Source organism: Centropristis striata, chromosome 1 (genome assembly GCF_030273125.1).
Source record: "Centropristis striata isolate RG_2023a ecotype Rhode Island chromosome 1, C.striata_1.0, whole genome shotgun sequence".
In the NCBI taxonomy this organism is placed as follows: Eukaryota; Metazoa; Chordata; class Actinopteri; order Perciformes; family Serranidae; genus Centropristis; species Centropristis striata.
The window spans coordinates 29,885,617-29,907,966 of NC_081517.1; the positions used below are offsets into that span (position 1 = coordinate 29,885,617).

General features: G+C 40.4%; 1 protein-coding gene across 1 annotated transcript; it reads right to left on the reverse strand.

The window, feature by feature from the left end:
• Positions 1-3,428: 3,428 nt before the first annotated feature.
• LOC131975058 (choline transporter-like protein 1) lies at positions 3,429-20,832 on the reverse strand. The gene is made up of 16 exons (XM_059337593.1): positions 20,604-20,832; positions 20,223-20,309; positions 19,205-19,347; positions 17,999-18,135; positions 17,691-17,784; positions 16,778-16,947; positions 16,200-16,289; positions 15,905-16,047; positions 14,253-14,439; positions 12,443-12,611; positions 12,169-12,325; positions 5,454-5,537; positions 5,221-5,358; positions 4,895-5,131; positions 4,457-4,531; positions 3,429-3,983 (listed from the first exon to the last, which is right to left on the reverse strand). Exons 1-16 carry the CDS (start codon positions 20,625-20,627, stop codon positions 3,960-3,962), a joined length of 1,959 nt encoding a protein of 652 aa, XP_059193576.1. The 5' UTR covers positions 20,628-20,832; the 3' UTR covers positions 3,429-3,959.
• Positions 20,833-22,350: the final 1,518 nt, after the last annotated feature.

Below are 22,350 nucleotides of genomic sequence, written 5' to 3' on the forward strand. Positions count from 1 at the left end.
GTGACTAATGGGGACAACAACTTCTGAAATTGGTCCACCATTGAGTGAGAATGCTGCAGCTGACAGCTGCGAAACGGGCTGCAATGTAATCCTTTGGTGCAATTGCGCACTGCCAATTTAGTTCACTTAAAGTGCTTGTTTTTGCCACTGACAGGCTTAAATTGTTATTAAAAGCGCCTGGCATTATGGAAAGAAATAAAAAGCGTTTTTATTTACCTTTAACTTGATCCAGTCTGTTTGTTATTGTGTTTTACCAAGTCTCACTCAAGACTAAAATCTCACAATGCAAATGCAGAAAAAGATTTTGTTTAAAATATTGTGGAAGAGTCAAGACAGGTTATATCTTCTATACAAACACACCCACATGCACACATGCAAACACACTATGTATAACCAGTTAAAAAACATGGACAATACATTTCATGTTAAGTTTCTTGGAAGTGAATTGAATTATAGATCTATCTATAAAGCAAGAAGCGTCTGTGTGTGTGTGTGTGTTTGTGTTTGTGTTTGTGTGTGTGTGTGTGTGTGTGTGTGTGTGTGTGTGTGTGTGTGTGTCTAGGGCATATCTCGCTGACCGTTAGTCAAACTGACCTAAGATTTTGTATGTGGCTTGCGCATGGCAGACGAATACATACTGCCCTATGGGCACTGCACTAGTAATTTAAATGTACTATGGTGCTGCAGTCGTTCTGTGTGGAGTTTGCATGCTGTCCCTGTGTCAGTGTGTGTTCCTCCCACAGTCAAAAGCCATGCAGCTTAGGGTAAATTGAGGACTCTAAATTGCCCGTAGGAGTGAATGAGAGCGTGAATGGTTGTCTGTGCCCAATGTCAGCTCGGATAGGAAAAGACTGACCTGATATCAATGCAAGAGAAATGCATTTTTTGAGAAACAAGTAACAATAATATTAAAGGTCAGGAGGGTATAGAAGTGTTCCTTACTTCTTATTATAATATCTATGAGTCATTACTTCCTGCTGTTTTTTTAAAAGGTTTACTCTCTGTTTTCATGTCAACAGCAGCATTGTGAGCTCCTTCCATCAGTGAAGTCTTTGTTTGTGTACTAAATGTAAGCACCATTGAAAAGGCCTGAGCTGCAGGGCTACTGTAAGCTGCTGATGATGCAGTATGGCTCACCTTAATGGTGAAGTCACTGTTTGGTCAATACACTCTCTGACACACACGCACATACACTTAGCAGGCTCATGTTACTGCGTCTGAGTCAGCGCAAACAATCGACATCCATATAAGATGGCACAGAACAGGTTTAATGGTTGTAAACTATTTACCAGTTGAATTGGAGCTTTAGAGCTGCTGTCAAGGTGCAAATGATTATTTCATACGCTGCCTGTGCCGAGAACACTACAGGATGATATACAGCACCTGTCATGCTTGCACATCAGAAGAAGTTGAGAAAACGGGCTTAAAATATCAAAAGGGGCTTGAAAAATACATTTATTGCATTTAAAATGTATTCTGAGAGGCTACAATATATATGGCAGCAAATACTTTTGCAAAAAAAGAAAAAAGAAAACGTTCCAGTGTCTAAAATACAGAATATTTTAAAGAAATCTACTTTAGTGTATTTTAAAATATATGTTAAAGATATCTTGAGGATGTGGGTTTCATAGGAAGTGATATTGTTCAATATATAGGACTAACTCGCACATATGTCCAATGTCCACATGGTTTGCCTGCTTTGTCTGCGATAATAACTGACATTATCATAATTGTAATCACATAAGTTAGAGAAGTATTACTGATAAAAAAATGTTCCCATTGAGGCTTTCAGAACTTGCTGCTTCCTGCTGAGGCGGCCTCCAGCTGAACGTGTTTTCCCGTCTTTCTATCCAATGACAAAGGGCTTCCGGGAATGGTTAGTGTTCTGTAAGTACCACAGAAATCACTTAGGTGTGACTCACTACCAGCCATCGAGCTGTTTTCCTCTGGATTCCTGCGTTTTATGGAGGCGGACAGCAGTGCGCAGAGAGAGCTTTCCCATCAATAACCTCTAACTGCTTAGTGGCTCGATTCTTGCTTGGTCAATGCTGGGTTGGAAAGAAACTGGAGGGGATGAGGCAGTAATCTATACATCAGTAGATTGTGGATACACTCATGGGGAATCAGATTTATAGCAGGTCAGTCGACCTCTGTGTGATCATAAACATTTACAATGCACAGGATATTGTAATGTCAATAATTTACTTGTAAAGTTTGAATTAGAAAAAAAAAGTACTGTGCAAAAGGCTTAGGCAGTTGTGGAAAAATGCTGTAAAATAATGCTTTCAAAAATAGAAATGTCAATAGTTTATTTTGATCAATTAAAAAATGCAGATGGGCAATCGGGAGAAAAATCTAAATGCAATCAATATTTGGTGAGACATCCCTTTCAAGCCTTCAAACCAGTATCAATTCTTCGAGGCATTTTTCACACCTGCCCTAGACTTTGGCACAGTACTGTATATTTTGTATTTACTTTAAATTTTAAAACATATATGAAAAATGTCTTACTGTCTTTGTACATGGAGGTAACGTATAAATATGCAGTGCTTCCTCGTTTTGGTTTCATCTTGTCTAAATCAAATCTAAATTAGGTCATGAAATGTGAAATGATGCCCAAAAAGTGATGAGAAGAACGAAATGGCAAAATCATTTATTTTCTTTAAGTGGATTTAGAGAACTCTAAACTTGTTAGCCCTGGTACCAGGTGAAAATGTCATTTTGTTCTCATTATTTTTGAAGGGCATGACAGCTAAAGTGGATTCACAATGAAAATCACATTTGTTTTACAGGATTTGCTGCCCCCAGGTGGTTGGAGTTGGACCACACAGTTTCATTGTCTTAGTCTGTCTCAATGACTTTTAGTTTTCTGCTGCATTTAGGGAAGATAGTCGGCAGATGAAAAAACATTTTGTGATCAGGTTAAACTTGCATTTAAAACGAGAATGATGAAAAATACCATTGTTAATTTTGTCTACACAACCTGGAATCTCTTCAGGAGCTAGGTCTACAGTTTGCAGCTGTTAGTTGTATCTTTTTCCACATAAACTGGAAATCCTTACCATTACATTTTTTTCTCAGCATATGGACTACTCTGAGGCAGTGCTGCTTTCCATGTGTTGCTTTACATTGAATTAAACCATTGTCTCCTACACATTACCTTTTACAATTTATGTCAGAAAAACATGACATTTAGTACAATGTCAAATCAGTTTTCCATTTTCTCTTAACTAGTTTACATTGTATTTGCACTTTCTGTTATGGCTGGTGTATTATTCAAATCTAAAGCTGAACATTCGTATGTTTCCATTCATTACCTGCCCCCTGCAGACTAAAACTGGTTGTTGTACAATATAATGAGGATCAGGATTGAATAGCACATTGATCATAATGAAACAGACCTGTGGCTAGAAAGGAGAGGCCCAACGTGACATGTGCAGGGTTATATAGATGTGGACAAAACAATAAAACTTTGTGTTTAAATTTATTCAAGTATAAAATTTAAGAAGTAATAAAACAACTTGAACAGCCTTTGACAAAACACAGTTAGCTATCCATTACAAAATGTACACCAATCCATTTTAACTATAGCTAACACTGTAACAAAGAAAAACAAACATGTTAAACCATGTCAAAACGTTCATATTATTTAAAATGGTATAAAAAAGGAGGAAACTCAGTTAAATGGGAAAAAGACGTACAAAAAGCAAACTTATCTTAATAAAAACTAAACAAACCCAAATTAGCATTGACCATGTATCAGCTATTAGTGTCAAACTTTTAGTTTGTAATCCCTCTTACTTAAAAATGAAACTCAATGCATCTTTAGCTGAAACTCTGTGTAGTTTCTGTATAAAGTGCATTATTATTTTAGTGATGTCCCTGGAGTGAAACGCTGGTAAAGTCTGAGTTAAGCTTTGGTGTTTTTTAGTGGTTCAGGGCAGATTTTTGATGCTTGGTCAAGCAGAAGTCCCTCCACGTGTCTGCAAGAAATAATGAAAAAAAAAGAAATATTTACTCATTTATCTGCTTATTTACCTGCTCTAAATGAGACATGGATATGGGTTTTAACCATCTAAACCCAAAGTTTCAGGACGTTTTTTTAAGGGCATTAACATTATACTATATTCACTATACTAGTGAACTAGTTACAATTTTACAACCTTTCTTGTCCTCTTCCCTCTGCTCTGTGTACAGTATTTTGATCCAACTTTAAAAGGACATAAAAAACAAACTGATTTTGATTAAATATTGCCCATTTAGGCTTCAATCTGGTAATCCTGGACTGTTGGAAATGTGAAAATCGGATGATTATTCCATTTTTTACTTTTTAAAAAAAATCATAAATTATGTCATTTTTAACAAAAGCAAAAGCATGCCTTTTAAACCTGCTGGCATGTTTTTGGTTTTAGAGCTTAGCTTAAACACAATAATAACAGAAGATTTTTTAACTCACCATGGGCTTCATCTCCTTTCCATCTCCATCACCAGCCTTGTACAAACCCGCTTTCTTACTGTTTTCAATATATTCCTGGGAAGAGAAAGAAAGGTAATTTGCTCTCATTTTATTTAGAAGAAGATGGTTTTTGTACATTGTTATGAATAAAAGTGGTATGGCGAAAAAAAAGAGGGGAAAAATATTCCTGAAAGCTCATAAATGTTTACAATCACTATTTTGGATTTGACCCAATATAATTTTTCAAACAATTACAGAAATGTAAAAATAGCTGTGCAGAAAAATGCCACAAATATAGTATAATATAATATATATAATATATATATATAATAAATCTTATTATTATTAAGTCTCAATGGGGCAGGAAAATGCCCTTTAAAGAAATTATTTGTTACTTTATTAGTGGATAGCCTCCCTTTATACACACTATCCTCTCACCATTAAGGCCTTGTCCATGTAGAACTCACGCCCAGGGGTGCCATCATTGTACTTTGAGTCCACAGCAAAGCAGAGGAAGAGAACGTCCACCACATTCTCGAAGACAGAAAGGAAGCAGTGAGCCACCAGGTAGGCAAACAGACAGACGATGAGCAGAGGCAGGACCCACACAGTGTAGTCCTTCTGGTAGTTCAGAGCCAGGATGCCGGCGAAAGCTGTACAGGAGACTATAAGCACCTGAGAGAGGAGATAAAACATTAAGGTCAGCTTGGTCCCATAAACCATTGTTTCAGTGGAAAATACAGCTGAACGTCTCTGTGCGGTACCTTTCCCAAGAAGAGGACAAAGTCTCCCACAGTGTTGATGGCGGCCACACGGAGGGCATTCTCCACCAGGATTAGGAAAGCTTCACGGGCAGAGGTGCAGAAACTGGTGCTGTTGATGGCTGTCGCAGTGTAAGCGTTCTGAAATAATGCGATACGGACACTGTAAATACCTGAAATCTTTCCGCTGAACAGTGCGCTAGATATTCTTCCTTTACTAACCTGGAACTACTTACTTGATTTAAGTATGTAAGGCACTTCTCAAGACACCACAGACAGCAGACACAAGCTTTCAACATGCAACGAGCGCAGGCGTTTTCCTACAAAGAATGACGAAAATTCACAGGTTTACAAACGTATTCATTAAAATGTATGCAATAAGTGTACTAATAATTAAACTAATAATTGCCACTTAAAAGGTTTAACATGAGGCCATACAGAAGTTTTCGAGCATGTGACGGCCCCAGGCCCCACCCGGGGGTGTGTGTGTGTGTGTGTGTGTTTGTTTGTTTGTCTGTTGTTTCAGGGTGCTGGATTGGATCCGATTGGAGGCAGCTGGCCACTGTCTCCACGCCTTTAAAACCCGCCCTCCTGAGGGGTTTGGTCTCTTATTTTTCCCTTGGCATCATGGAGGAGCTGATCACCTTTGTTTGAGTTCTCTGTGTTTAGTTTTCTATTATATTAAGTTGACTGAGTAGTATGTTTTCTGTCAGCTCCTTTGGTTTAGTTTAGTAAAGATTTGGTTATGTTGTTTCATGTTGGATTCATTTTGTTAAAATAAATTATACTTTTCCATTTAATCCCTACATGCTTCCTTAGTTTTGTGTGGTCTGTGAGCCGGATCATAACAAATTGGGGGCTCGTCTAAAAAGAGAATAGGTTGTAAGTGGTGTTAATTGTTTGGTTATGGTGATATATGTTTTTTGTGGTTGTTGTTTGTTTGTAGTGGCGCTTTGTTGGGAGTTCACGTGTTTCCTTTGTGCCGGCAGGGAAGTGGCGGGACTGATGGGTTTCCCCAGGGAGTGACGTCATCCTTGGGATTCCCTTTCTAGCGTCCAGTTTAGGAAGCTTATGTTGGGATTTGGAATGTGGTTAAGTATTTTTCTTGGTTATGTAGTCCAGGGAATTAAAGGATGTAGTGCAGATTTTGCCTTTGTCGATTTTGTGAGACAGTCGCGGGACAGGGAGAAGTGAGCACTGACCGTTTTTATGCGCATAATGCACCTGTTGAGATGACTCCCCTGTAGGCATAGCGCGGTTCCTCTTTGGGATTCGTGTGCAGTACATGTAATGTGGGGTGAAAGTGGTTGGAGCGGTTGTCTCGGGAGCACGTCCGTAGTGTTGGCGGGGTTGCCAGCGTGCTGGTCGCCTTTGTCCACGCTACTGGTTTTTAGTGCGTAAATACCCGCCGTGAGTACCCCCTGAAGACTAGGGTTGAGTTAGGTAGATCGGGTTAGGCAGTTAGAGGGGACGCTCGACTTTATGAGGTTTGTAGCCCTCGGTTGCGCATGAGTGGGGTCAGTGTTGTGCTTTTTTGTTGTTACCGGAGACTGTCTGGTGTGGTTAAATCATGGCATCAGTGGAAGATTTTGTGCGCGCTCCGTCGGAGGCGTTATTGGATCAATGTAACAGAGATCAGCTGTTGAAAATAGCAGAGCATTTTGTAATATCGGTAGGTGACAAAAGATTAAAAGATAATGTTCGGGCTATTATTAAGGCAAATTTGTATGAGTTAAATGTTCTTAAACCATTGCAGGAATCACCGGTTGTAAATAATCTGGCTGGGGCGGATGGGTTGCAGGACGCACTCGCGGAGCCTGGCCCTGAGCTGGCCTTGAGTTTTGAGCAGCAGAAGGAATTGCTGAGATTGCGGATGCAACTAGAGACGGGAAAAGAGTTGGAATTGGAAAAATTGCGACAGAGAGCAGAGTTTGATAAAGCGGTGGCTGTGGAACAAATACGGCAGCAAACAGAAAAAGCTAAACTTGATTTGGAAGCTATGAAGTTGAATCTGCTTAAGGAGGGAAAATTGTCTGATGTGTCAATGAATGAGTCGACTCGGATTGGTGATCACTCGCGGGACATTGTGAGTAGTTTACGGTTGGTACCGAGATTTAATGAGAGGGAGGTTGAAATTTTTTTCACGTTGTTTGAGCGAGTTGCAGATGCACGAGGCTGGGATGATGCGGACCGCACGGTCTTGCTGCAGTGCGTATTAACGGGACGCGCGCAGGAGGCTTTTTCCTCGTTGACAACAGAGGATAGCGGTAATTATGTGAAGGTTAAAACGGCAGTTTTGAAAACTTATGAAATGGTCCCCGAGGCTTATCGACAGCGATTTAGGAGCTGGAAAAGGGGGGACAAATCATGCTTAGAGTTTGCCCGTGATTTGTTAACTCACTTCAACCGCTGGTGTTCAGCAGCTGAGGTAAAAGACTTTGATGGTTTGTGTAACTTGATGGTGCTTGAACAGTTTAAAAATTCGGTTCCGGAACGAGTTGCAATGTACTTAAGTGAACAGAAAGTGAAAACGGCTGCAGAGGCTGCTGCGTTAGCGGATGATTATTTGTTGACCCACAACGTCGGTGGAAATCCGCGTACTGCGTTTGGCGCTGGCAGGGGGAATGACCTTGTTGGTGGGCTGCAGTTCTCTGGGCGTCCTGGTGGAAGTTTTGGTCCGAGGCAGAGGGGTGATCGTAGTGTCCGTGAGGCTGAGGATGTTTGTCATTTCTGTAATAAAAGGGGTCACTGGAAAAGGGACTGCGCTGCGCGTAAATCACGGCACTCGCGTTACGGGGAACACGTTAAACCAGCTGCGTTAGCTGCACCCGTTTCCAGCACAGTGGTGGCTGACCAGCCGGGTGACGAGTTGCCGTCGGTTGTTTTGACGAAGCCGGATTTGAGTTCATATCGGCCATTCATTTCAGAGGGACATGTGTCTCTGATTGGGAGCGAGGAGAAGGTGCCGGTGGTGATATTGCGGGACACAGGGGCGTTTGATTCATTTGTGCTTGGTTCCACTCTGCCCTTTTCGGAAGCGTCCGACACAGGAAGCTTCATACCTGTGTTAGGCATGGGCATGTCCATTTTTCCGGTGCCTGTACATAAACTTATGTTACGTTGTAAGTTGTTTGACGGGGAAGTCACAATGGGGGTCCGTCCTGAGTTGCCTGTTGAAGGTATTACTGTGATTCTGGGGAATGATGTGGCTGGAGACCGTGTCTGGGCTGATCAGCCAGCGCGTCCACTGATTGTGCCGGTGCCGCGAGGCAGTCATGGTCCAGATGAAAATGAAAAACAGTTTCCTGAGGTGTTCACGGCGTGCGCTGTGACGCGTGCCGTGGCCAGGCGTGAAGCTTCTTCAGAGCATGTAAAAAATGAAAATGGGGATCCAGAGTTGTGTGCATTGTCCCTGTCTAACATTCCCCTGTCTGTCTCTCACAGTGAATTGGTGAATGAGCAAAGAGCCGATCCCACGCTAAAAGAACTGTTCCAGTCTGTTCTTCCAGCCGATGAGGTAAAAAATCAGGCACATGGCTATCTCATTCAAAATGAGCTGCTGGTAAGGAAGTGGGTGCCACATGGCGAGGGTTGTATTGGTGATCCGATTTATCAGATTGTGGTGCCTGTTAAATTTCATGAGTTGGTGTTGCGTCTCTCTCATGATGACTCGGGACATATGGGTGTGGGAAAAACGTATAATCGTGTGCTCAGACATTTCTTTTGGCCTCGCCTTAAGAAAAGTGTCGCTGCCTACATTAAAACCTGCCATACATGCCAGTTAACAGGCAAACCAAATCAAACAATAAAGGTGGCTCCTCTACGTCCCATTCCAGCTGTTAGCCAGCCGTTTGAACATCTTATCATTGACTGTGTAGGTCCTCTTCCTCGTTCAAAGTCAGGTGCCGTGTATCTGTTAACAGTAATGTGTCAGAGTACTAGGTATCCTGCTGCGTATCCTCTGCGGACGCTGACAGCAAAAGCTGTGGTGCGTGCTCTCAGTCAATTTGTTTCCATCTTTGGTATCCCAAAAACAATTCAGAGTGACCAAGGCTCCAATTTTTCCTCTCGTTTGTTTGCGCAAGTTCTTGCACAGCTACAGGTGAAACATAACCAGTCCTCTGCGTATCATGCTCAGAGCCAAGGTGCGCTAGAGCGGTTCCATCAGACGTTAAAATCCTTGTTGCGTGCTTACTGCGTTCAAATGGACGCTGATTGGGAGGAGGGTTTGCCGTGGTTACTGCTGTCTGCGCGAGAGGTAACACAGGAAAGTACTGGATTTAGTCCGAATGAATTAGTTTTTGGTCATACTGTGCGAGGGCCATTGGCTGCGCTGCAAAATGACTGGAGGGAGTCTGAGCCACCAAAAAATGTTATTGACTTTGTAAATGGATTTAGACAACGTTTGTACTCTGCCATGGAGTTGGCAAGAGAAAAACTGACTTCAGCACAAGCCAAAATGAAACGTCTGTATGATCGACGGGCTGAGCGGCGTGTTTTCATCCCTGGTGACCAGGTGTTGGCTTTGTTGCCTATTGTTACTTCACCATTCCAGGCTAAGTTCATGGGTCCATACACTGTAGTGAAACAACTCTCAGAACAAAATTACCTCATTGCCACTCCTGACCGTCGAAAGCATCACCAACTCTGTCACATAAATTTGTTAAAGCCATATCATTCCCGTGCGTCTCAGCAGCAAAGTGTGCCGTTGGATGTTGTGCATCCAGTGTGTGTTAGTAACACACTCCCAACGTGCAGTGAAGCATTGTGTGAGGATGGTTTGCCAAATCATGATTCGGCGTTGTTAACAGGTAGGCTGAAAAATTCTGAGGTCCTGGCTAATTTGGATGGTGGTGTTGGTCATTTATCCGAGTCACGGCGCACTGACTTAGTAGATCTGATTCGTAGGTATCCGAGTTTGTTTGGGGATGTGCCGTCTCGAACTCACTTGCTGGAACATGACATTGATGTGGATGACGCGAAGCCAATAAAACAGCGTTTTTACCGTGTCAGCCCAGAGAGGCGTAAGTTCTTGGACACTGAGGTAGAGTACATGTTGAAAAATGGCATCGCTGAACCATCATCATCTAGCTGGGCATCACCATGCTTGCTTGTGCCAAAATCCGACAACACTCCTCGGTTTTGTTCTGATTTCAGAAAAGTAAACAGCGTTACGAAGCCCGATTCCTATCCGTTGCCGCGCATGGATGATTGTATTGACCAGGTTGGTGCTGCCAAGTTCATCAGTAAATTTGACCTATTGAAAGGTTATTGGCAGGTTCCTTTGTCTCAAAGAGCACGAGAGATAGCAGCGTTTATTACGCCAAGTGGACTGTACTCGTATTCTGTCATGCCTTTTGGTTTGCGCAATGCGCCGGCAACTTTCCAACGTTTGATGAACCGAGTTGTTGGTAATTTGGATGGCTGTGCAGTATATTTAGATGACGTCGTTGTTTATTCCGATACTTGGTCTGACCACCTGAAGCGTGTGAAACTGTTGTTCGACCGTCTGGCTGAGGCATGTTTAACTGTTAACTTGGCGAAGTGTGAGTTCGCTCGGGCGACAGTGACGTACCTGGGTCGGCAGGTTGGGCATGGAGAAGTGCGTCCCCTGCAGGCGAAAGTGCAGGCAATCGAACAGTATCCGCCACCCGCTACAAAAAAAGAACTGATGAGATTTCTGGGTTTGGTTGGATTCTACCGGGGCTTCTGTAGAAATTTTTCCACTGTAGTTGCACCCTTGACAGATTTGCTGAAAATAAATGTAAAATACATCTGGTCTCCTTCATGTCAAAAGGCTTTTGAAAATGTTAAGACGATCCTCTGTGATGCTCCGGTCCTGGCTGCCCCTTGCATGCAGAAAGCCTTTAAGATCCAGGTTGATGCTAGTAATGTGGGCGCAGGTGGGGTATTGCTGCAGGTGGATGATTTTGGTGTTGATAGACCCGTAAGCTTTTTCTCCAGGAAGTTTAATAAACATCAATTAAACTATTCCGTTGTCGAAAAAGAAGCGTTAGCTTTGATTTGGTCATTACAGCAATTTGAAGTCTATGTGGGTTCAGGGCCGGTGGTGGTTTATACAGATCACAATCCGTTAACATTCTTGAATTCACTTCGCTGTCCAAATCAAAGGCTGATAAGATGGTCTCTGTTTCTGCAGTCGCATTCGTTAGAGATAAAACACATTAAAGGAAAGGATAACATAGTGGCAGATGCCCTGTCGAGAGCCCCATGCCAGTAGTTTCATGTCTTCATTATGAATGTTTCTGTCTTTCTCTTAAATTTGCTTCAAGGTACCAGTAGCTGAGATGGGATAGAAACTACATGATAGTGGACAAGTGAAAAACTGTTAAGGTGAATCTGTATTTTGGAAGAATGTAATTTCTGTGATTGTTATTTCAAATATATGCATTGGTATGGGTAAAGATTATTAGTAAAAAATGATGTAGTTGTGCAAATTGTTGTTTACATGTTGTAGCAGGCCAGGGTTGGGACCCTGTCTTTATGGGGGGGGGTGTGACGGCCCCAGGCCCCACCCGGGGGTGTGTGTGTGTGTGTGTGTGTTTGTTTGTTTGTCTGTTGTTTCAGGGTGCTGGATTGGATCCGATTGGAGGCAGCTGGCCACTGTCTCCACGCCTTTAAAACCCGCCCTCCTGAGGGGTTTGGTCTCTTATTTTTCCCTTGGCATCATGGAGGAGCTGATCACCTTTGTTTGAGTTCTCTGTGTTTAGTTTTCTATTATATTAAGTTGACTGAGTAGTATGTTTTCTGTCAGCTCCTTTGGTTTAGTTTAGTAAAGATTTGGTTATGTTGTTTCATGTTGGATTCATTTTGTTAAAATAAATTATACTTTTCCATTTAATCCCTACATGCTTCCTTAGTTTTGTGTGGTCTGTGAGCCGGATCATAACAAGCATTTGTCAATACGTGCTGCATCATTTCACAGCTTACCTTTCCTTTGAGCTGGCTGTGGATATACATCAGGATGAGACGAGGGATCTTAACAATCGTGATGATGAAGGAGCCTTTAGCCACAGTACCCAGATGGTAGCGGATGCTTCGTATCATGGAGGAGATGATAGGAGTTGCTGGCAACTGGGACTTATTCCTTAAGTTAATCAGTTACAAGATGACATAATTGAAATTATACAGCTTTAAAACAAATAATCAAATAAACACGACAGCAAAGACGGCATTAAGCTTTCCATGTGGAACTGTTTCGTACCTTGTGAAGTAGTACGTGACCACAGCTCCAGCGATGGTCATCTGCTGGAAGGCCAGAATGAATTCACTGATCCAGATGAGACCCACAACGTGATACCACACCATGTACTGGAGAGGCCCCTGCATTTTATATTCAACCACGCCTGTAGTGTTGTTCTTCACCGCCGTCCCTGTGAAGGAATATGAGCCAAAGTTTGGGTAGGAGCTAAAATGTTTGCATCAAGTGTTCATCTCTCTATATTCCCCTATAATAATGTTGAGCATCCTAACTGGAAACAACTGCACTTTTATTTGTAATTGATATATGACTGACTACCTTGTCACCACTGTTGTTTATGAACTAATTTAGCTGGGTTCCAAATGTGTAAATGTGTAAGCACCAATGGTGGAAATGTCTTCATTATTTAAACGAAAACATATAATTCAGGGCCAGGTGACAATTCAAAATATGAAAATAAAATGGAATATAATGCAGTAGGGCCCTCTATATTGCAGTCTATATTGCTTTCAAATATTTATTCTGCTGTAGATAAAATGTTCTAATTTAGTGTTATCTCTGCTGAGTCAACACATGTAGGCATGATTTTCTTTTAGGTGCATGTGGCATCTGTTTACATCAATGATAAATAAATCCTACATGTTGTTGTTCTCTGAGATTTTGACAATAAAGTTGTATAATTTTGAGGAAGAAAAGTCAAAATATTAAGGGAATAAAGTCAGATTATTTCCTGAAAAAAAAAATCTATCTGTCCTAAAGTCTGTTGTGCACTATGTTTTTCAGACACGGTAACCTGTTTATGACTCTACGTACTATGTACGCTGCCCTTTATCTGAGAGGGAAAACACCTCTGATCAGGCAGTGCGTGGCTTGTTGTCCTCACAATTGCAGGGCAAAGCACCTGCGACATGACAGCCTGGATTATCTTGTGCTCTCGCCTCGGGGCTCTCTCCTCTGACTAAGCACACTGGGCTGCTTCTGATTCATGCAGAATGCACTCCAGCAATCATATCGCTGCATGCACAGGAGGCAAGAAAAAACACCCACAACTGTTTCTCATCCAGGGAGTTTTCCTTTACCCGGAAAGACCCTGACCCAATTTAACCCCTGAGCATAAACCATATTTTATAAATCTACTACAGTATTTTATCCCAATTACACAGTACAATATCTTCTCTGTGCACAACTATTAATGTTTTCTCCCTTCTGAGAAGGTGAATGAAGTCAAATAATCAAACCAAAAGTAATGCCTTAGAAGAGCCTCAGTATATGGTTTATTTCAAAACCAATGCATTGTGATGAGACTTCACTGTGAGCTCCTAAATTTAAGTTTCACTGCAACACTCATGAATCACTGAAATGATTATCTACATCGTCATAGCTACGACAATAAACCCTGAAAACTGTAAACATAAAGCAAGAGAATGTGATGTTTTGACTTTATTTGTGCTGGCGCTTTGTTTTAAATACTACTCTGCAGGAATTAAAAATCAACTTTAGAAAACAGAAGTGGGAGACGAAGAGAGAAGTTGTTATTTGAGTCGGTCCTCCCACATCACGAGACTGGCACAAGATTCCAAATGTGGGAGTTTAGTCATGCCACGAAACCAAGACAAAATGTCACAAGGAACACACTTAATATTCGACTTGTTTGGGAATGGTACCACTGACACATCTGATGCTAGAAACCAGTCTGTGTGCTGCACTGAATATAAAAACTATTCTGAAGTATGTATAGCATTCTGAATTGTGAATGCAGTTTTTATAAACATTCACATACATAAACTACCAGTACTGGAGCCTTTGTCCTCACCTGAAGTCCCAAGAGCGAGAAGCACAGCGATCCAGTAGACCCAGAAGAGCATGAGGCAGAGGAAGGTCCAGAAAGGCTGCAGGGCCAGGAGGGGAAGGTGAACGAACACTTTACCAGCCACGTGGAACAGGGAGATAGTGAGAGCCACACGCTTCCTCATGAAGAACATCACCAGCAGGAGAATTACCTGAAGGGTTAAACAATAAATAATGATTAAATGGGGGATTCCCAGTGGCACACCTGGTAGAGCGCGTACCATAGAGGCCTTGTCCTCGCGAGCGGGCGGCCCGATTTCAAATCCGACTCGGAGCCCTTTCCTGCATGTCTTCCCCTTTGTCTACCCCTTTCACTCCCTCTCACACTATCAATAGAGCCTTAAAAAAATGGCCAAAATATCTTAAAAAAGAATCATCGAAATGAGCTGAGTTGAGGAATTAAGGAATCAATTAATTGTACAGAAAAACAGTTAACCTTCCTATCTAACTGTGTCTAAATCCACTAGTCAGTGTTTTTTATATAGTACTAAATTAGTAGAGGTGTGAATCAGCAGAGGCCCCACGGTACCATTTAAGCCCAATACTGAGTCCCGATACAACGTTATCGTGATTTTAAGCATTTTACGATATGGTGAGTATTGGGATACAATATATTGCGATTTAACTGTTTAACTGCATTTTGTGTCCACAAAGTTTAATTCAATCAAGAATTGTTTTGACAAATAAGAGAAATTCTCAGTGTATTCATCTCACTTCAGTCTTTTTATTTCTCCACAATGAGAGACAAACCCACAGACTGACCAACAAAGTATTCAGTCAAACTGAACTTAACTGATAGGAAACATGTATAGACGACAACAACTGCAGCATTTTCTCAAACTTTCCTCAACTTTAAGCTTCACTGCTCTGAAGTTTTTTGAATGAAACATAACAAAAGCCTAACTTTGCAGCGTTATTTCGACAACTTCCCGACACGATACCCTGACGCATATGGTGCCTATTGATTCCTTAGATCTTCTAGTTATAGGATACCAATATCCCCAGTATATTCCTAATAGTGAGCCCGCTACGTCCAGGCCACCAGAATGCCAAATATCGATACTTGGTGGCCATGAATCAATGTAATATTGCCACGCAAAATATTGCGATACCATGCTGTATCTTTTTTTCCCCCCACTTCTGTAAATTAGGGTAGTTTGTGTATAACTCTCTAGTCATATAGGAGATGAGTGCATTGACGTACCGTGAAAATTGTAGCACCAATTGCATACACAAGCACATACACAAATATATGACTGACTACCTTGTCACCACTGTTGTTTATGAACTAAATTAGCTGGGTTCCAAATGTGTAAATATGTAAGCACCAATGGTGGAAATGTCTTCATTATTTAAAGGAAGACATATAATTCAGGGCAAAGTGACAATTCAAAATATGAAAATAAAATGGAATATAATGCAGTAAGGCCCTCGGGCAGTCTATATTGCTTTCAAATATTTATTCTGCTGTAGATAAAATGTTCTAATTTAGTGTTATCTCTGCTGAGTCAACACGTGTAGGCATGATTTTCTTATCGATTTTTCCCCCACCTCTGTAAATTAGGGTAGTTTGTGTATAACTCTCTAGTCATATAGGAGAGGAGTGCATTGACGTACCGTGAAAATTGTAGCACCAATTGAATACACAAGCAGGGCTTTGACGTTGTCTGAGGCCACTTCTTTCCCAAATACTGATAGAGTGCTATTATTAAGCGCTTTCCTGTGGTCCACGTAGAGCCACCAGAGGACGGCGGTCCCACCTGCAACACATCAGAGCAGAAAAAGAGATAGCTTGAATGCAAAAACATCCTGTGCTGTTGTCTTGTATCAACACAATGTCAGTGAGAGTGCCAAACTTTTACATCAACATATTTAAAATTGTCGACAACATGCTATTGCTCTTGAAAGTTACCTATTGAGCCGATGATTACTAGAACTGTCAGAATCCACACCAGCACCTTGGAGATGTAACGAATGACAACCATCATGATCAAGGATAGGACTGAAAGAAAAAAAACAGTATGAGCGTCTGTTTTTACAGCATCTGTTTTATGTTTAAGGTTTGATAAAACATTGCTTTATCTTATACATTAAGAAATACAATGAACTATGCAATGTAATTAAGCTCTGAGTTTTTATGACAATCAATGCAACCAAACCAGACAGATCGAATCATTGAGATGAAAGAGATAATAAAGACATGGGATCATTTCTGTCTTTGTGCTGCACCAATGGGAGGAGTGGGACTTTAAATTAATGCCTGTGGGCTAAACTTCAGCGGATACAATGGCTGTAAGCACTCAGACATTTCCTGTTATTTTTATGACAAAAATAGCTTCACTTCTGAAAGTTGCCTTCCTGCTGAATCCTCATGAGCAATTACAGTGGTGCAGTGGGAGCAGAAGGAAAAAAACTACCAGCAATTTGTTATTGGATAAAAACAGTTCATTATATGCCTAAAATAATGCAAGATGGAAATATATGTTATACCTAAAGCCAGCACACAGAGGCCCATGATGATCTCCTTGCTGGCCATCACCCCAGTGATGACCCGACGCAGCACACTGTTGTCACTGACGAATGTGATAAAACCCTGGGCGAATTCAGCGTAGCAGCCGATGTCCACAGGGACACATCGGTGTAACAGCGGGACAGACTTACTACAGACATGACAGACAGCACAAGTTGATTTATCTTTAATGGACAGTCCTTGAAGCAGAGGACCTCGAACAATGGTAGACCAACTATATCTACATTATTTATTTGGTCCTTTTTGATGCTTTAATGTGCATTAGCAGGTTGGGCTCAAGTGCATGTTTTTGAAATTTTGTTTTGGAATGAAACACTGAAATAAAAAATGACTTGCAAGGTAGACTCTCTGTTAGGACTGCTCGATTATCGCAAAAATCTAACTTGATTATTTGGGTCAATATTGAGATCATTTTACACAATTACTCATTGACATTGAAAAACGTCACGTATTTATTGAGCTTCAACTTAAAACATGTCGCAGTGCCTACCATAACCTACTGAAATCTCCTAAACATACATTTGACATTTTGGTAACCTATATTTAACACATTCCAGTTAGAAACCCAAGAAAAAATTAGCCTAATAATGTGGGTTAAAACTTGCTCCCACTCCCAATAGTTCCCTTTAGAAACACCAAAGACAAACAGATCTCTGTCACTTAGTTTGAACTAATAATACCCACATGAGCTTCACTAAACTCTTGACCAGCCCTTGGTGGAAGTGGCCTCTTCCAAAACAACAAAAACAGCAAAAACAGCATTAAAAAATTGTAAAATTGTGCATATAAGAATGTAGTATTGTCCAATGATGGGTAATATTGTTGTTTATGATTTGATATTTAATCAAAAACTCAAAGGATGTGTATAATTACCTTGGTGGAACAGGGAGTTTGGGACATTTTGTGTATCTTTCTGAACTGCTTGTGTATCTTGTAGGAGAAATATCATATGAGCAGAGATGAGATCCTATCGATGGAAAAACAACAAATTAAGATTATATTCAGTTTCATTACAGTATTTAAAACCTGTCTGCAAATAATTGTAATCATATTCCATGTATATCCCATTTATGCCTTACATTTCGCATAAATAAATGTAAATATCAGTAAACTGAAAGTCTAATTTAATACTCAAGATCACCTTCTCTCTTAAACATTTTCACTTAAACAGTTTTTCTCACCATTACTCAGAGCAAACTGCTTTAAATCACTGTATGTCGTCAGTTCAGCACCAGGACATTTGGAGACACACAGGGCAACAGACTTGATCTTCCTGTTAATGAAGTCAAGGTTGCAAGGGTCCAGGAAGAAAACATACCTGATAGAAAGAAAAAATCTGATTAATTATGGTCAAATATGAAGTGCTGCCACACCCATCCCTCCAAAAAAAGAAACAGTTTTTCCTTGAACAAAATATCAGTATAGTCAGTTACTACTATGCCAGTTGGGACCGTTCTGTCTGGGCAGAAAATGAAAGATGGTGACATTTGCTACCCTGTCGCACAGATCCGTCTTTGTAGCCCAAACGCCTTTTATTCAAAGCCTCCATGGGCAATCAGCCCATCAATAAAGCATGACCCATTGTTCCAGTAAAACTGGGCCTACAGGCTGCATGCTGATGGAAAGCTACTGCCCAAAAGGAGGAATAAAATCAAAGACTTCTCGCATAAATTAGGACCAGAGGAGAATTTGTGACACTTCTGTCCGGGTGATAAAGATACACATTAAGCTAGGCTTTCTGAGTGAGAAATTATAAAAAAGGAGATATGCCCTTAAACTATGCTATTCATTCAGATATGTGAGGATTAAAAGTAGCCGAGCACAGCGCAACCATGAGTCTAATCTACAATAACCTTCTGACTGATGACATCTTGGTCTCTTCAATTTATGTCTGTCTGTCCTGGTGAGAGAAACACTGAGCGTTTTATCACTGTCTTTAACTAGCAGTTTCTACGACTTTATTTATGAGTGATTTATTATGCTGCTATTTGGAATATGTATTCTTTAGGTGAATGAAAGTAGGTCAGGATCTGGACGGTTCAACGTTATCTTATTAACTATGCCAGAACAGGAGGTAGTGTTTACAAATGCAGTAACTGTTTGTTGCAAACAGGATAGGATAGATTAGGATTACATGATGCAATCCTTGCATGCAAACAAGTAATGCTGAACACCGTATTCTGTGTCACAGACACTGAACTACAGGGGGCAAACAAAAGAGTTCTTAGCATCTCTACTTTAATGTTCTGAATCTATAACTAAATGTTATGTCACTGGGGATCTAATGGGGAAAACAGAGCACATGGAAATACATAGGGGACAGCAGGGATGTAAATGTACATAACCTAAGTTTCATGTTAAGTCATTTGGAAAAAACAAAGACTAACTTGTTTTCTGTCATGTCCCTGCCACTGAGGGGTACTCCCTCGATCTTGGAGTTATTCTTGCCACAGGTGTTGCCATAACTGTCATATCCTGAGATCAGCCTGGAGGCAGCTCCTGTGGCGATGGCAAAGCCACAAATACACAGCTGCAGGCAACACAGGTTAGAGTAGAAAATGTTAACTATCTGAACAGGATAACATGAAAAATAAAGATTAAGTGTGTTCATCATCAAATAGCGCCAAGCATTTTGACAAAAATAATGTGATTTTTTAAATTTGTAAAAATAAAAAAATAAAAATTTAATTTGTAAAAAATCCCAAAATTTAGATATTTGCAAGCTTCTGTTGCAGTTTTGAAGGGGAATCTACAGTAATTATAACTAATGCAACACTACTGCAATAAATACAGACAGATATTTTAAAGTATCTATAAACCCAATATATATCAGCGTGGACTAAACATTTTTAATGTCTCTCTATATTACCTAACATAATTCAACAACACCAAAAACTACAGTGGTAGTACTGATTCAAAAGTTGAATCAATATTTCTACAAATCACTTTCAGCCAAACTTGAATTTATTGCAGGGCTGTTATGCAAAGGTTTGCTACTGTTAACCTTAAAGGGCAATTTCTAAGCATTCAATGATTGGTGAGTATTGCATGTAAACATGTAATAGACATGCATGAATACACAAAACTGTGAGGTTATTAGGTATTTCAGCTAAAAGTAATGCAGTTTAATGCATTAGTGCTGCAATAAATCATTTCTCCACTGAATGATCAGTTTTTATTGAAAGAGTGGTTGACTTTTGTGATTTTAAAAGTAAAAAAAAATAGACAACGCAATACAACAGCTTCACAAACTCTCACGAATGACCATATGGTTGAATAAACATCCATCTAAAAAGTTTCAAAACAAATACTTCGTGGTGTGATACCATCGCTGCATTAGCTTTAGCTGGGTGAGCATAATAAAATGGCAACTCACTGTAAAGGCACATTGATCCGAAAACTTACCATCCCAATACAAAACAATGCGAATATGATGAGCCATGGTATGTCCGTGCAGCTGCGGTCCTCCAGCGGTTTCCAGTCACGTTTGCTCTGCCAAGGCATAAATAACAGACAATTAAAGGTGACACACAGGTATCCTTAATTCTGTTTAGTTGTGGCTGCAGCGGTGCAAGTAGCTTCCCTCCTGCTCCTAAACCAGCAGACAAATCACTGTGTTGTTGTTGTTGTTGCTGCAGCTGCTGTAAAACAAGCTGCTGCCGCTGCTGAAGAAGTGACGCTATACTGTCACTGTCTCAAAGTCCTCTGCGAATTAGCGTTAAGAAAAACATGTTTTTTTTTAGTTTTAAAGCAGCCATAACTGTCATCATATTGTGGCTAACTTACCTCGGTGCTGCTACAACATCCCATTGTGAACAACTTCAGCTAACTTGAACGAAAACAAAACTTTAAGTGCCTTTTATTCGGTTAAACTTTTTCAGCTCATTTCCCTTTCGCTTTTTCTTTTCTTTTCGCTTTTCTTTCTACCTATAACCAGCGCTAACAAGCACACAAATACACCGTTTTGTTTGTGACTAATTCAGAAACAAACGCCCATTTGAGGAACTCCCTTAGAGATCCAGGTAAACGCGGAAGAAGTCAAATTACTTATGCTGCCTTCATGGGCTCTCAAAAATATCCGAGTTATGATTTTTTTTTAAAAATGCCGCAATAATAGCCGAGATTCGTCAATTAGTAGCTGTTTTTGTTCTCATTTCGTCACCTTGTTAAAATAATCGCCTAACTCATTTTTTTTCAAGTTTTGCAGGAAACACAAAAAACTTCACTAGAAGTGTAACATATGACATTTATTGATCATTTCACTCAAAAAGGATGTAACAAAGGATGGCTATTGCCATAGTAATAACACTGTGTGTAAATTATGTAACTTAAGAGAAATAAATGACTTAGGAAAGTTTTTGAACATGCCTTTGTGGCTTAAGTAAAATGTGGTAACACTTTATTTTGAAGGTGTCTACATAAGAGTCACACAAGCCTGTCAGAAACATGACATGACAAGTATCATGAGCATTAATGTTACTTCAAAGTGTCATTAATGTTTATGACACATCCCATGTCATGTTTATGACACGCTCATGTCACTCTTATGTAGACACTTGAGAGTAAAGTGTTACCAATATTAGTGTCAACAATAAAACACTGATAAACTAAACTGACAACTAAACAATCTCCCTCTAGCTCTTCTTTGCTGGGTTCTTATCTGATGCCTATGAATGTGGCAAATTGTCAAAGAAGTGATGATCTTAAAGGGGTAAAATCACATGATCTGATCAACTGATGTAGGCGATTTTACCATAGGTGGCCGGCGTCATGAGATGATTTAGGCAAAAAACAACAACAATTTTGACAAAAAATGACTTAGGCGATTATTTTAACAGTGGGACGATTTAAGAATTTGTTATTTAATTAGCGTTTCTGCTAATGGGCTTTGCTGAAAGAGCTTATAAATAATTAGGTCCATAAACCTCTCAAATAATGACTTACTGTATATTCATGAGGATATGTAATATTGTTTATGGTTATGTGTAACATATTAGCCTTTGTGTAGTAAGAAACGAAATAGGACATTTGGATATTTATAGGGATTATTATCAAAACCTATTGTGACGCCTTCTCATTATTACGCAATACGAAGGCTTACGGGCAACTTATTTAATATGTTTTGTGATTTCATGCAATACGTGTAATATTCTACCTATAGAGTCTATGTAAACTGCACTTTTGCTGTTGTAGTTGTTGTTTCCCCGTCAAATCGACATCGAGGTGGTGCCAAGTTATAAGTATCTAGGTGTGTACTTGGATAATAAGTTGTACTGGTCCCTAAACACAGATGCTCTCTACAAAAAGGGCAAAGCCGCCTCTTTTTCTTCAGGAAGCTCAGATCTCTGGACATCTCTAGTAAGATGCTGCAGATGTTTTATCACTCTGTGGTGGTAGTGTGTTGTTTTATGCTGCAGTCTGCTGGGGAGGCAGCATCAGACACAGAGATGCAAGGCGGTTGGACAGACTGGTCTAAAGAGCTGGTGGTGGAGAGATGCACTGTCAAGATGTTCCAGGCCATCCTGAAATACCC